Source organism: Coregonus clupeaformis, unplaced genomic scaffold (genome assembly GCF_020615455.1).
Source record: "Coregonus clupeaformis isolate EN_2021a unplaced genomic scaffold, ASM2061545v1 scaf0156, whole genome shotgun sequence".
In the NCBI taxonomy this organism is placed as follows: domain Eukaryota; kingdom Metazoa; phylum Chordata; class Actinopteri; order Salmoniformes; family Salmonidae; genus Coregonus; species Coregonus clupeaformis.
Genome location: NW_025533611.1, coordinates 595,862 through 612,559, shown reverse-complemented (window position 1 = coordinate 612,559; position 16,698 = coordinate 595,862). Strand labels below are relative to the sequence as shown.

Below are 16,698 nucleotides of genomic sequence, written 5' to 3'. Positions count from 1 at the left end.
AGAGCGACTTACAGGAGCAATTAGGGTTAAGTGCCTTGCTCAAGGGCACATTTACGTCATTTAGCAGACGCTCTTATCCAGAGCGACTCACCAATTGGTGCGTTCACCCTATAGCCAGTGGGATAACCACTTTACAAATTTTTTTTGGGGGGGGGGGTAGAAGGATTACTTTATCCTATCCCAGGTATTCCTTAAAGAGGTGGGGTTTCAAATGTCTCCGGAAGGTGTGCCATTATCTGCTATAGTGCATTTCCATTGAACTGACTTGAGAAGTCATTGATTGAATTGGACTTTCAGTTTACTTCCTGTATTGGACCCAATCAATCAATCAACTATTCCATCAACCAACCAACCAGTCAGTCATCTGAGTATATCATTATTTTTCTAATATATACTGTATATCTAATTATTAATAAGATGAGGCATATTAAAAAATCTACATTTCAGTAACTTCTGTCACATCCAGCTGGTTGTATGGAGATCTACAGAAGTAAGACAGTGAATTAGAGCTATAAAAAATATTTTGGGAATAATGTCAACAAACCAGACACAGTGTACTGCACAATAGGAGATAAACTACCCTACTAAACTACCCTCCATCCCTCTCAGAGACCTCCCACTAAACTACCCTCCATCCCTCTCAGAGACCTCCTACTAAACTACCCTCCATCCCTCTCAGAGACCCCCTACTAAACTACCCTCCATCCCTCTCAGAGACCTCCTACTAAACTACCCTCCATCCCTCTCAGAGACCCCCTACTAAACTACCCTCCATCCCTCTCAGAGACCTCCTACTAAACTACCCCTCCATCCCTCTCAGAGACCCCCTACTAAACTACCCTCCATCCCTCTCAGAGACCCCCTACTAAACTACCCTCCATCCCTCTCAGAGACCCCCCTACTAAACTACCCTCCATCCCTCTCAGAGACCCCTACTAAACTACCCTCCATCCCTCTCAGAGACCCCCTACTAAACTACCCTCCATCCCTCTCAGAGACCCCTACTAAACTACCCTCCATCCCTCTCAGAGACCCTCTACTAAACTACCCTCCATCCCTCTCAGAGACCCCTACTAAACTACCCTCCATCCCTCTCAGAGACCCCTACTAAACTACCCTCCATCCCTCTCAGAGACCTCCTACTAAACTACCCTCCATCCCTTTCAGAGACCCCTACTAAACTACCCTCCATCCCTCTCAGAGACCTCCTACTAAACTACCCTCCATCCCTCTCAGAGACCCCCTACTAAACTACCCTCCATCCCTCTCAGAGACCCCCTATTAAACTACCCTCCATCCCTCTCAGAGACCCCCTACTAAACTACCCTCCATCCCTCTCAGAGACCTCCTACTAAACTACCCTCCATCCCTCTCAGAGACCCCTACTAAACTACCCTCCATCCCTATCAGAGACGCCGTTGTTACATTGACTAAGACTTGATATAGACTCAGATACCGAACCGCAAATACAGAAAAATGTGAACATAAAACATATAGATCATGAAATGTTTATTTATTTATTAATCCATGTCTAATTCCATCTATTAGACATACACATACAAATACATCTATAAAAACAGCTGAATTAATGAATCCCATTGTTAGAACCCATCTCCAACAAACGAGTTACATTTTCCTGGAAAGAAGGTTGAGATAACAGGCCAAACCATACAGGCTAAACCATACAGGCTAAACCATGCAGGCTAAACCATACAGGCTAAACCATGCATCCTAAACCATACAGGCTAAACCAGTATATAACATCTTTATAATAATAATTTCTCTAATACTACTGTATATCTTAATTATTTACTAAAATGCACTAACTGTAAGTCACTCTGGATAAGAGCGTCTTTTAAATGACAAAAATTTAAAATGTTACATGAGAAAGCATATTTACAAATATGAATAGAAAAGTTCATTTCAATTTAGCAGGATCTGTCACATCCAGCTGGCTATGTGGAGGAACTAATCAAAAGGTAACAATCATGCTCTCCCAGAAGCTTGGCTGGTGTGTAAAACCCACAAATTCAGACAAACAAAAAGCTCTGAAGCTAGTACTCTGCATTAACCCAAATGATACATTATGGCTCGGTTTCCTGGACACAGATTAAACCTAGTCCTGGACTAAAAACACTAAATGGGGAATCGCCATTGAATATGCTTCATAGTCCAGGACTAGGTTTAATCTGTGTCTAGGCAACTGGTCCTACATACTACCCAACAATGAGGTGTATTGTGCTGGTTACTCATTCAATACACTACATTTTGCAATACTATGGAGAGGCTGCCTGACTTTCACAGACTGAACGACTCTCACAGATTCTGTTAGATGGTTTGGCACATGGAAAGTCAAACCAACAATTGTTATCTCTGTAACAGTGTTGACCAATTGGGACACAGTTTTCTATTTCACCTTTAGGCCCACGGTTATTTGGTTCGTTGGAGTCTCAGTACCTAGAAAAGGGAGAAGGGAAACCATTACTCCATACAGTTGTCACGATCGTCGTAGGAGTGAGTAGACCAAGGCGCAGCGTGTGAAACAAACATGACTTTATTTAATTAAAGTGTACCAAAACAAAACACGACTCGTGAAGTCCACGGTTAACAATACCGACACGGAACAAAAACCCACAACACCCAAGGGAAAACATACAGTTTAAATATGGCTCCCAATCAGAGACAACCCACAACAGCTGACACTCGTTGCCTCTGATTGGGAGCCACTCTGGCCAACATAGAATACACAACCTAGAATACCCAACATAGAAAATGAACACATAGAATGAACACACCATCGCTCAACATATAGAGTCCCAGAGCCAGGGTGTGACAGTACCCCCCCCTAAAGGCGCGGACTGCGACCGCGCCTTAACAAAACCCCAAACAGGGGAGGGCTGGGTGGGCATTCCTCCTCGGAGGCGGCTCCGGCTCCGGGCTTGACCACCACCCTTCCATAATTCCCCCGTAGCGCCCCTGGTCCGGTCTGACCCCGCTGGCTGGATCTGGACTGGACATTGACGGAGCGGATTGCTTACGCTCCGTTGTGGAGCAGCTGACCGGTCTTACCAGGCTGACGACTTCGCACCCCGGGCTTGGTGCGAGTAGCAGGAACGGGCTGAACCAGGCTGACGACTCGCACCCTGGCTTGGTGCGAGTGGCCGAACGGGCTGGACCAGGCTGACGACTCGCACCCCTGGCTTGGTGCGAGTGGCAGGAACGGGCTGGACCAGTCTGACGACGCACACCGTAGGCTTGGTGCGTGGAGCAGGGACAGGCCGGACTGGGCTGACGACGCACCCCGTAGGCTTGGTGCGTGGAGCAGGGACAGGCCGGGCTGGGCTGACGACGCACACCGTAGGCTTGGTGCGTGGAGCAGGGACAGGCCGGACAAGGCTGGCGACGCACACCGTAGGCTTGGTGCGTGGAGCAGGGACAGGCCGGGCTGGGCTGACGACGCACACCGTAGGCTTGGTGCGTGGAGCAGGGACAGGCCGGACAGGGCTGGCGACGCACACCGTAGGTTTGATGCGTGGAGCAGGGACAGGCCGGGCTGGGCTGACGACGCACACCGTAGGCTTGCTGCGTGGAGCAGGGACAGGCCGGACAGGGCTGGCGACGCACACCGTAGGTTTGGTGCGTGGAGCAGGGACAGGCCGGGCTGGGCTGGCGACGCACACAGTAGGTTTGGTGCGTGGAGCAGGGACAGGCCGGGCTGGGCTGTCGACGCACACCGTAGGCTTGGTGCGTGGAGCAGGGACAGGCCGGACAGGGCTGGCGACGCACACCGTAGGCTTGGTGCGTGGAGCAGGAACAGGCCGGGCAGGGCTGGCGACGCACACCGTAGGCTTGGTGCGTGGAGCAGGGACAGGCCGGACTGGGCTGGCGACGCACACCGTAGGCTTGGTGCGTGGAGCAGGAACAGGCCGGACCGTACTGGGAACGCACACCACTGGCTTTAAACGGGGATCAGGAACGGGCCGGACCGGACTGGCAATACACCTCAGTACCTCTCGCCGTGCCTCTACAACTTCCTTCCCTCCTCTCGCCAATGGCTCCCGTAACCCGGTGGCCTTCTCTCCTCGTCTCCTATTTCGCCCTGTGGCAGCCTCCTGCTGCCCAGTCGCCCATGCCGTGTGCCCCCCCCTAAAAAATTATTGGGGGTGCCTCTCGTCCGTCCGACGATGGCCCTGCTGACGCCGCTGCTCCTCTCTCGCCAGGGCCTTGATCCTACCCCAAGGTCCCTTGCCCCTGAGCATGTCCTCCCAGGACCACGATTTGCCCACCTGGGCCATCGCCAGCCTCTCCATCTCCTTTCCTGGCGCCTCCTCCCATGTCCAGTCTGCCTGCTCCTGGACACGCTGCTTGGTCCTTTTGAGGTGGGTTTTTCTGTCCTCGGCGGCGGTTCTGGTTTAGGTGGTTTCTTCTGTCACGTTCGTCATGGAGAGACCAATGCGCAGCGTTGAAGGTGAACATATTTATATTTATTGAATGATGATCACACGATCAAAACAACAAAAACGAAACGAGACGTCCCTGGTTACATAAATCAACCAACACGGAACAAAAACCCACAACACCCAAGGGAAAACATACAGTTTAAATATGGCTCCCAATCAGAGACAACCCACAACAGCTGACACTCATTGCCTCTGATTGGGAGCCACTCTGGCCAACATAGAATACACAACCTAGAATACCCAACATAGAAAATGAACACATAGAATGAACACACCCTGGCTCAACATATAGAGTCCCAGAGCCAGGGTGTGACAACAGTATGTCCCAGCAGAAGGAAAACATATATATTTAGAAAATAAAGACAAATGGCATGGACAAAATGATTAGCACCCTGGAGCTAGTACTTGGTAGCAGAGCTTTTGGCCAAGATAACTCCCGACAAATGTTTCCTGTAGCCGTCAATGAACTTTCTGAACCTTTCTACTGGCAATTTGGCCCAATTTTCAGCAGCAAACTGCTCTAATTCTTCAATGTTTGAGGGGTGCCCTCCACCAACTGCTGTTTTCAGCTCTCGCCATAGATTATGGAATTGATTCAGATCTGGACTCTTCACTGGCCACAAACAAACAAAATTTGATTTCTTTGGAAATACAGATCAGCACTGTGTTTACCGATGACCAAATTAAGCATTCAATTAAAAGAACACCATCCCTACAATCAAACATGGGGAGGTTTGATAATGCTGTGGGGTTGCTTTGCTACCTCTAGTACTGGGGGTCTTGAACGTGCGCAAGACATCATGAAATCAGCAGATTGGAGTCCAGTGTTAAACCCAGTGTCCAAAAACTGTCTCCATTGAAGGTTGTGGGTCCTCCAGCAGGACAACAACCCCAAACACACATCAAAAAGCACCCAGGAACGGTTCAAGAAGAAACACTGGACTGTTCTGGAGTGGGCAGGGATGAGTCCAGATCTGAATCACAGCCCAAATCAATGGTGAGATCTGAAAACAGCAGTTGGTGGAGGGCACCCCTCTAACATTGAAGAATTAGAGCAGATTGATGCTAAAGACTGGACCAAATTTACAGTAAAAAGTTGCTTAAGTTTACAAAAATGTAATTGGTTCTACAATGTTGAAAAACCAATAGAAATGTGTGGATATAAAAAGTTATTTTCTATTTCAACTTATTTGAGAAGAAATAGGGAATGATTTAATAAAAGTGCAAGAGTGCCAATATATTTGGCCACAACAGAACTATGTATACAATGTTTTGCTTTTTAGTGTACAGCTGAGTTGTCTTTGTGTGTGTATGTTTGTGTGAGCATGCGTGCTTACTTGTGTGTGTAGATGTGTGCAAATGTACAGTCGTGGTCAAAAGATGAGAATTACACAAATATACATTTTCACAAAGTCTGCTACCTCAGTTTTTATGATGGCAATTTGCATATACTCCAGAATGTTATGAAGAGTGATCAGATGAATTGCAATTAATTGCAAAGTCCCTCTTTGCCATGAAAATGAACTTAATCCCCCAAAAACATTTCCACTGCATTTCAGCCCTGCCACAAAAGGACCAGCTGACATCATGTCAGTGATTCTCTCATTAACACAGGTGAGAGTGTTGACGAGGACAAGGCTGGAGATCACTCTGTCATGCTGATTGAGTTAGAATAACAGACTGGAAGCTTTAAAAGGAGGGTGGTGCTTGAAATCATTGTTTTTCCTCTGTTAACTGTGGTTACCTGTAAGGAAACATATGCCGTCATCATTGCTTTGTACAAAAAGGGCTTCACAGGCAAGGATATTGCTGCTAGTAAGATTGCACCTAAATCAACCATTTATCGGATAATCAAGAACTTCAAGGAGAGAGGTTCAATTGTTGTGAAGAAGGCTTCAGGGTGCCCAAGAAAGTCCAGCAAGCGCCAGGACCGTCTCCTAAAGTTGATTCAGCTGCGGGATCGGGGCACCACCAGTGCAGAGCTTGCTCAGGAATGGCAGCAGGCAGGTGTGAGTGCATCTGCATGCACAGTGAGGCAAATACTTTTGGAGGATGGCCTGGTGTCAAGAATCACATCAGGGACAGACTGATTTTCTGCAAAAGGTACAGGGATTGGACTGCTGAGGACTGGGGTAAAGTAATTTTCTCTGAATCCCCTTTCCGATTGTTTGGGGCACCCGGAAAAAAGCTTGTCCGGAGAAGACAAGGTGAGCGCTACCATCAGTCCTGTGTCAGGCCAACAGTAAAGCATCCTGAGACCATTCATGTGTGGGGTTGCTTCTCAGCCAAGGGAGTGGGCTCACTCACAATTTTGCCTAAGAACACAGCCATGAATAAAGAATGGTACCAACACATCCTCAGAGAGCAACTTCTCCCAACCATACAAGAACAGTTTGGTGACGAACAATGCCTTTTCCGGCATGATGGAGCATCTTACCATAAGGCAAAAGTGATAACTAAGTGGCTAGGGGAACAAAACATAGACATTTTGGGTCCATGGCCAGGAAACTCCCCAGACCTTAATCCCATTGAGAACTTGTGGTCAATCCTCAAGAGCGGGTGGACAAACAAAAACCCACAAACTCCAAGCATTGATTATGCAAGAATGGGCTGCCATCAGTCAGGATGTGGCCCAGAAGTTAATTGACAGCATGCCAGGGCGGATTGCAGAGGTCTTGAAAAAGAAGGGTCAACACTGCAAATATTGACTTTGAATAAACTTAATGTAATAAAAGCCTTTGACACTTATGGAATGCTTGTAATTATACTTCAATATACCATAGTAACATCTGACAAATATCTAAAAACATTGAAGCAGCAAACTTTGTGAAGACAAATACTTGTCATTCTCAAAACTTTTGACCACGACTGTATGCCTTAAAAACATCCTTACTTGATGTTCTCATTAAGAGTTGTATTGTCCATCCAGACACAGACTTCCTCTTGCTTCTCATCTGTCAGTCCTATCCAGGGGCTGTGTTCATAATGATCAATTCCCAGTGTTTCCACTCTCTGTTTTATAAACTCCTATGGAGGAAACCACACGTTAATCAACCAATGGACCAATGGTTCTCATCCTGATGAAAGCCTTGATGGCTGAACGTTTATTTTTTTATACTATTCTAAATAAAGTATATTTTTAACTTGAAGAGCGAGAGCCCCATCTGCTTTCCACTAAAGTCAACCAATGGAGACAGACATGCAAAGCACAGAGAGACACTAAAAGAAGGCTGTATCCTAACTTGAAGTCTGCACTTTATGTGAGAGTCTTAGCAATTAATTATTGCAACTCCAACCTTACCTGCTCCTGACTACTCTCTATGACGACCAGGTGTCCTCCATCGCGGATGCAGGCGTACTGACTCTGTTCCCAGGTCAGTTTGTCTTTAGAGAAGTAGTAACATGATCCATTGTAGAACTCCCAGCCAGGAGAACATGGCTTCCTATCAGCATTACATTCCTTCTGATTCCCTAGAAGAGAGAAGAGAACATATAATTGAAATTTGATGACATTCAGTTCTATATCCTGTGATGTTCTTGTTAAATGTGTGTGTCCCTTTAAGAGAGCACAAAAGTTGTGGGCTAAGGGAGAGATAACCTGAAAGAGAAAGGACATAACTGGAATGAGAAACAATGACATACCGCGTTTACAGAGTCAGCCCAATTCTGATCTTTTGCCCAATTATTGGTCTTTTGAGCTTTCAGATCTTTTGACAATAATTGGGCAAATGATCAGCAAAAGAGCTGATCTGATTGGTCAAAAGCAGTGGAGGCTGCTGAGGGAAGGACCGCTCATAATAATGGCTGGAAGGGAGTAATTGGAATGGGATCAAGCACATAGAAACCATGTGTTTGATGTATTTGGTACCATTCCACCAATTCCGCTCCAGCCATTACCTTGAGCCCGTCCTCCCCAATGAAGGTGCCACCAACCTCCTATGGTCAAAATACCAATTAGTGGGAAAGAAGATCAGAATTGGGCTGACTGGGTAACAAGCTGAGGAACAGCTCCACCACATATCCTATAATTGAACTACTGGCCATAGGACATCCACGCTCATTCTGTCATAGGTTAGAGTACATGGTTGTGACTAGATTGAGCACAGCTACGGACGAGATTTACCATTGAACACTGCGAGAGTTTGGACTTGCGTTTTGAAGCCAGATGATGAGTCGGAGTCGGATATCGCTTAGATTTTCTCAAAGTAAAAATGAATTGTTTCACTGGCGATTCTTTATTTTTGATGAAATATCAATGAACTGTTGCTTGTATGCATAGACACTGCTTCACAATGCTAGCTAAATCAATATCGATGTAAACAGTAGTGTATAATGCATTTAATAATATACATCCTATCATTCCGGTGGAGTTGGGAAATAAACTATAACGTTTCAAATAAATTGCCAGTGCACAGATACAATATAACCTAGCCAATTTGTCCTGCAAAATGCCAATGCATCCTAAATGTGGTCTTTTCAAATTGATACTCTGTAGCTATTGACCACCAGCTATCTGCACATTGCTGCCCTACCTCTAGCTAGCCTCTAGCTAGCTATCGCCATAGCAACAAAAAGTGATATCCGACTCGTTATCTGGCTTCAAAACTTAAGTCCAAACTCTCGCAGTAGTTCAATGGTAAATCCATAGAAATAAGAATGATTATTGTCACAAGCCGGGCTAGAACTCCGGTCTCAAATGTGTAGAGCTGGGGGTACTACCCCTTAGCCACAGAGGAGATGTTGTAGGACCCAAATGAAACACCCAAGGCAATACTCCAGGCAAGTAGATTTAATGTTCCAAAACAGGAGGCAAAACAAAACAACTCCACGAGGGGAGAAAAACAAACTAAAGATAACTTCGAATCACTTACTAGGACTGACACGGTGGGACAAAGCAGGAGACACATAGACAGGACGCAATAACCAAGTGAGAAACAAGGGGAAAACACACAGCTAAAATACTCAAGGGGAAACAAGGCACAGGTGACATAGATAAGCTAATTAGGACACATGAGGAAAAACTAAGGCAAAGGGGAACACAGCTGACCTCTAGAGGCCAGGAGACAAACAGGGGAAGCAGGAAGCTGACAGGACCCCCTCCTCTAGGAACGACTCCTGACGTTCCTTCCAGAACACCCTGGCCCCAGGGTGCGAAAATCTCGGATCAACCCTGGGTCCAGGATGTCCCTGGCTGGAACCCAGGAGCGCTCCTCTGGCCCGTAGCCCTCCCAATCCACCAGATACTGCAGAGAGTTCTGGACCCTCCGGGAGTCCAGTATCCGGCGGACTGTGTAGGCTGGCTGGCCGTCTATGATCCTGGGAGGTGGCGGGGGTCTGTGTGGGGGGGCAAAAGGAGAAGACAAGACAGGTTTAAGGAGTGAAACATGGAAAGTGGGGTTAACTCTAAGGGAGCGAGGCAGAACTAAACGATACGACACAGGGTTAACCTTTCTAGAAATGCGGAAAGGGCCGATGTATCTCTGGGAAAGCTTCTTGGATTCGACCCGGAGGGGCAAGTTCTTAGTGGCCAACCAAACTCTCTGACCAGCTCGGAAACTAGGGGCCGTCCGGCGGTGGCGATTAGCCTGACTTTGGTATCTCTGGGAGGTCCGAAGGAGGGTACACCTGGCCTTCTTCCAGGTCCGCCTACAGCGTTGGACAAAGCGCTGGGCCGAGGGAACACCAACTTGCGCCTCTTCCTCTGGAAATAATGGAGGGTTGTAACCGAACTGGCATTCGAAGGGGGACAATCCGGTGGCTGAGGACTGGAGGGTGTTGTGGGCATATTCAGCCCAAATGATATAGGTGGCCCAAGACGTGGGATTACTGGCCGCCATACACCGCAGGATGGTCTCCAGATCCTGATTAATCCGTTCCGTTTGGCCATTAGACTCTGGATGGAATCCTGACGATAGGCTGGCTGTGGCCCCAATAAGCCTGCAGAAGGCCCCCAAAACCGGGACGAGAATTGGGGACCTCGGTCAGAGACCACGTCCAGGGGAATGCCAAATATCCGGAAGACATGGTTCATGAGGAGCTCAGCAGTCTCCTTAGCCGAGGGCAGCTTGGGCAGGGGAATAAACCGGGCAGCCTTAGAGAAACGGTCTACCACCACAAGGATGACGGTGTTGCCCTGGGATAGAGGAAGTCCCGTAACAAAGTCCAGAGAAAGGTGTGACCATGGCCTTCGAGGAACAGGTAAGGGATGGAGCAGTCCCTGGGGTCGCTGGCGTGTCGACTTTCCCTGGTTGCACACAGGGCAGGCCTCAACATAGACCTGCACGTCCTTCTTGATGGACGGCCACCAAAACCGCCGTCGGAGGAACTCCAGTGTGCGAGCACTGCCAGGATGGCATGTCAAGGGCGACTCATGACCCCACTGCAAGACGCGGGCCCGAACCGAGAGAGGAACGTACAGGCGACCGGCAGGACCACCGCCTGGATCGGGCTCATGGGCAAGAGCTTCTCGTACCCCTCTTTCTAGTTCCCACTGAAGAGGTGCGACGATCCTAGACCTCGGAATAATCGATGCCAAGGGCTTCTCTTGTACCTCGGGAGAATAGACTCGAGACAGAGCATCCGGCTTGACGTTCTTGGTGCCAGGTCGGTAAGTCAGGAGGAACTGGAATCGATTAAAGAAAAGGGACCATCGTGCTTGCCGAGGGTTCATCCGCTTAGCCTGTTGGAGATATTCCAGGTTCTTGTGGTCTGTGAGAACCTGGAAAGGGTGCTGAGCCCCCTCAAGCCAATGGCGCCACTCTTCCAAGGCCAGTTTTACCGCAAGCAACTCTAGATCCCCCACGTGGTAGTTGCGCTCGGCCTCAGACAGGCGGCGAGACATGAAGGCACAAGGGTGTAATCTCCCATCCGCACCCCTCTGTGACAGGACGGCTCCCACCCCCACCTCTGAGGCGTCCACCTCCACCACGAAAGGTCTCTCTGGGTCAGGGGTCACCAGAATCGGAGCAGAAGTGAAGCGGCGCTTGAGATCCTCGAAGGCCCCTGCTGCTTCCGGACCCCAGTGAATCTTGGTCCCTCCTCCCTTGGTAAGCGTCGTCAAGGGGCCTACCACCGAGCTGAAATTCTTGATGAACTTCCGATAGAAGTTAGAAAAGCCAATGAACCGTTGAACCTCCTTGACCGTGGCAGGTGTGGGCCAATCGTGGACCGCCTTGACCTTCTTGGGATCCATCTCTAGGTGCCCGGGAGTGACAATAAACCCGAGAAACTGAGTCTGAGAAACATGAAATTCACACTTCTCAGGCTTAACGTAGAGGTGATTGTCAAGGAGCCTCTGGAGAACCCGGCTAACATGCCCCTCATGTTCCTTCAGTGACCTCGAGAAGATGAGGATATCGTCCAGGTACACGAAGACGAACAGATTAAGCATATCCCGGAGAACATCATTAATCAGGGCTTGGAATACTGCGGGGGCATTGGTGAGCCCGAACGGCATCACCCGATATTCATAGTGTCCCGTGGGCGTGTTGAACGCCGTCTTCCATTCGTCTCCTGGCCGGATCCGCACGAGATGGTAAGCATTGCGGAGATCCAGCTTAGTAAAAATGGAAGCCCCTTGAAGCAGCTCAAAAGCAGTGGCCATGAGAGGAAGAGGGTATCGATTCCGAACCGTGATCTTGTTGAGTCCCCGGTAATCAATACAAGGCCTCAGACCCCCGTCTTTCTTTTCAACAAAAAAGAAGCCCGCCCCAGCAGGGGAAGTAGAGGCATAGATGAGGCCGGCTGCCAAGGACTCCTTAATGTAGGTGTCCATAGCTGCGTGCTCGGGGAGGACAAGGAAAAGATCCGACCTCTAGGAGGGCAGCACCCAGGGAGTAGATCAATGGCACAGTCATAAGTGCGATGAGGCGGTAAGGCAGTAGCCCGGGCCTTGCTGAACACTGCCTTGAACCGATGGTAAACACTGGGGACACGGGAGACGTCAACAGACTCTTGAAACTGGGTACTAGGGGCTGAGGAACTCTGAAGCATGCAGGTGAGTTGGCAAGTGGGACCCCAGCTAAGAATGGTGCCAGTAGGCCAGTCGATCTGGGGATTATGTCTGCATAGCCAAGGGTGACCCAGGATAATAGGATACTCGGGAGAGTCAATGAGATAGAAGGTCTCCTCCTGCTGGTGTTGAGAGATGGTAAGTCGCAGGGATTGAGTCGCCTCAGTAACTTTTCCTGGTTCCAGAGGTCTGCCATCTAAGGCTGTAACTGCCTGGGGTTGAGGAAGTAGTTGGGTAGGGATCTTAAGTTCCTTAGCCAAGGTTACATCCATAAAATCACCTGCGGCACCGGAATCGATCATAGCCTGGACCCGATGCTGGTGGCCCTCCCAGGACAGAGTGGCTGGAATAGCTAGGACCGCGTTAGCAGGAGGAGCTCTAATTTTCCCCATCACAACCCTCCTGTAGCTGGGCGGGGACAGGCGTTTCCAAGCTCGGGGGCAAGTGGAGCGGAAGTGGCCGGCAACCCCGCAGTAGAGGCACCGACGCTCCCTCATGCGACGTTCCCTTTCGTTGGAAGAAAGCCTGGAACGGCCTAACTGCATGCTCTCCGGGGAATCCTGGGGCAGTTCAGGAGCCGGGCAGCTCTGAATGACGGAGTCCAAACAGGAGAAACAGAGCTGCTCAGAGGAACTTGGGACTGAGACACCTGACGGCGAGCCGTTCTCCGCTCTCTTAGACGATTGTCCAGGCGGATGGCCAAGGCTATGAGGGACTCGAGATCTTCAGCTGGTTCACGGGTGGCTAACTCATCTTGAAGGGGCTCAGATAACCCTCCCTGAAAGCAGACCCTCAGCGCTTCATCATTCCATCCGCTCCTTGCTGCTATGGTTCGGAACTCAATGGCAAAATCTGCCGTGCTTCGGGGCCCTGACGGAGAGACAGTAGGCACCTGGAAGCCTCCCGCCCACTGACAGGATGATCGAACACCCGCTTGAACTCTTCTACAAATGCAGCGAGGGAGTCACAACAGGCCTCCTGGGACTGCCACACCGCAGAGGCCCAGGCGAGCGCCTTTGTCTGAAAGAAGGGTAATGAGGTAGGCAATCTTGGAACGGTCTGTGGGAAAACTTGAGGGTTGGAGCTCGAAGGTGAGGGAGCATTGGGTGAGAAAACCCTGGCAAGAGCTTGGATCCCCAGAAAAGGGCTTGGGAGGTGGTAGTCGGGGCTCCGCCAACCGAGAAGGCCTGTCGTCACTGGGAGGTGACCGGGGGGAAGGGGGAGGACCAAGGAGGCGTTCAAAAAGCTGGTGAAGGGAACTCATCATTTCGGCCAGGAGTTGAGAATGTCTAGCCATCAGCTCCTCTTGTCGGCTGAGAACGGCTTCATGGCGCTGGAAAGAAGCCTCATGTCGACTGATCACCGCCAACAGGTCCTGGGAACTGAGTGTTTCTGGGTCCATGATTGACTTGGTTATTCTGTCACAAGCCGGGCTAGAACTCCGGTCTCAAATGTGTAGAGCTGGGGGTACTACCCCTTAGCCACAGAGGAGATGTTGTAGGACCCAAATGAAACACCCAAGGCAATACTCCAGGCAAGTAGATTTAATGTTCCAAAACAGGAGGCAAAACAAAACAACTCCACGAGGGGAGAAAAACTAACTAAAGATAACTTCGAATCACTTACTAGGACTGACACGGTGGGACAAAGCAGGAGACACATAGACAGGACGCAATAACCAAGTGAGAAACAAGGGGAAAACACACAGCTAAAATACTCAAGGGGAAACAAGGCACAGGTGACATAGATAAGCTAATTAGGACACATGAGGAAAAACTAAGGCAAAGGGGAACACAGCTGACCTCTAGAGGCCAGGAGACAAACAGGGGAAGCAGGAAGCTGACAGATTATATTCCATGAATCCATGATTCCATTCTTATTTGTATGGTAATCTCATTTGTAGCTGTAATCCATCTAGTCACAACCACAGTACATAGGGTGGATTGAACTGACCTTGGATGGTTGGCAGGAGATCTTTGACCCTAGTCAGGTTGGCCTCACAGTCTCGAAGACCTGAGGATAACAACTCTTTCTGGACTAACAACAGAAGAGATTTACATCAAATTGGAAGACAGTGTACTTCTGTTGAATTAAGGCCATAATACAAAGGTATGTAGTTGGCAAACAAAACATTTGAAGTATAAAATTACTTTCCAATGCACTTCACCACACTCATATGACTAAATTTCCATTAGGGCCAGGACATTTCCCTGGTCAAGAAAAACCCATGTCCTTTGTCATATTCAGTACAATGATAGCATATACAATATTGAAACATGTTTTTGGGAAGCAATACTACTGCAGTGTAAATGTAATCCTAATCTTGATAACATGGAACTTTGTATTGAAATGAGAAGTTTTAGTTAAATTGGGTTCAACTTCCCCTTTTACATTAGTATGTCAAATCAAATCAAGTGTTATTTGTCACATGCGCCGAATACAACTGGTGTAGACTTTACCGTGAAATTCTTGCATATGAGCCCTTCCCTAAAATGCAGAGTTTAAAATAAAAACAAAATAGTAACACAAGAGGAATAAAATAAAATACAAAAGAATGGAGCTATATACAGGGAGTACCAGTATCAGATCAATATGCTGAGGTATTTGAGGTAGATATGTACATGAAGGCAGGGTAAAGTGACTAGGCATCAGGATAGATAATAAAACGAGTAAAATGAAGAACAGAGTAGCAGCAGCAGCAAATTATGAGTATAAAAGTGTGTGTGTGTAATTTGTATGTATGTTTGTTTTTGTTGTGTCGGTCTGCGTGTGTGTGTTATTTTTGTGTGTGTGTGTGTATGTAGTGTATGTGAATGTGGGTCAGTCGTGGGTGAACAGGGAGTACAGGAGGGGACTAAGCACACACCCCTGAGGGGCCCCCGTGTTGAGGGTCAGCGTGGTGGAGGTGTTGTTGCCTACCCTCACCACCTGGGGCCGGCCTGTCAGGAAGTCCAGGATCCAGTTGCAGAGGGAGGTGTTCAGTCCCAGGGTCCTTAGCTTGGTAATGATATTGGAGGGGACTATGGTGTTGAACGCTGAGCTGTAGTCTATGTACAGCATTCTCACATAGTTATTTCACATCTTGTCCAGGTGGGAGAGGGCAGTGTGAAGTGCAATTGAGATTGCTTCATCTGTGGATCTGTAGTGTATGTGAATTGGTGTGGGTCTAGGCTGTCTGGGATGATGGTGTTAATGTGTGTCATGACCAGCCTTTAAAAGCACTTCAATAATTACAGATATGTTGTGACAATATTGTGATATGAATAGGAGAACAGCAGCTAGTCAGTCCCATGTCAGTAGAGTCCTGCTCTAGACTACCTACCTGTTATGTTGTGGCTCTCATTCTGCAGTCACTTATAGTTGTCTTGCAGTTCATGCAGTTTCCCTGTTATGAAAGAGCAAATAATACGGATGAATAACATTCATTTATTTACATATCTAACAATAAAGTAAGAAAGTAAACCTTGTCCAAGCTAGAATGACCTATTATCTAACCATATTCATATTAAAATTAAATCATATTTTATTTATCTATTAAAGTGAAACAGCAGTATTTTAATCTTAGCCAGTCCCCCATTGACAAATTCATCTTAATTTTGTATTTATTTTTTACCCAGTTTTCTCCCCAATTTCGTCATATCCAATTGGTAGTTACAGTTTTGTCCCATCACTGCAACTCCCGTACGGACTAGGGAGAGGCGAAGGTCGAGAGCCGTGCTTCCTCCGAAACATAACCCTGCCAAGCCGCACTGCTTCTTGACACAATGCATGCTTAACCCGGAAGCCAGCCACACCAATGTGTCGGAGGAAACACTGTACACCTGGCGACTGTGTCAGCGTGCATGCGCCGGGCCCGCCACAGGAGTCGCTGGAGCGCGATGGGACAAGGACGATCCGGCCGGTCAAACCCTCCCCTAACCCGGACGAAGCTGGGCCAATTGTACGTCGCCTCATGGGGCTCCCGGTTGCGGCCAGCTGAGACACAGCCCGTTATCGAACCAGGATCTTAATTATTTATATGAAGGATTCTCTCCAAATTTATATAAGAAGTTTATAATGGTAAAGAGCTCTTGATCATTGATATTCTCACCTGTTAGATTCTCTTTCATCTGGTTAAAGCGAGCTTCCTCAGCATGAAGACTAGTCATGTTGGAAGCATCTGGAACAGAGACAAGGAGACAAGATGGAGGGTAGTTGTTTTTCTCTTCTGTTTCAGACTATCGTACC

At 48.2% G+C, this 16,698-nt stretch overlaps 1 protein-coding gene across 1 annotated transcript; it reads right to left on the bottom strand.

Moving 5' to 3' along the window:
* Positions 1-1,832: 1,832 nt before the first annotated feature.
* Positions 1,833-14,946, bottom strand: LOC123483847 (CD209 antigen-like protein D). Its single transcript, XM_045213803.1, has 5 exons — positions 14,931-14,946; positions 14,425-14,508; positions 7,762-7,931; positions 7,354-7,487; positions 1,833-2,457 (listed from the first exon to the last, which is right to left on the bottom strand). Exons 1-5 carry the CDS (start codon positions 14,944-14,946, stop codon positions 2,451-2,453), a joined length of 411 nt encoding a protein of 136 aa, XP_045069738.1. The 3' UTR covers positions 1,833-2,450.
* Positions 14,947-16,698: the final 1,752 nt, after the last annotated feature.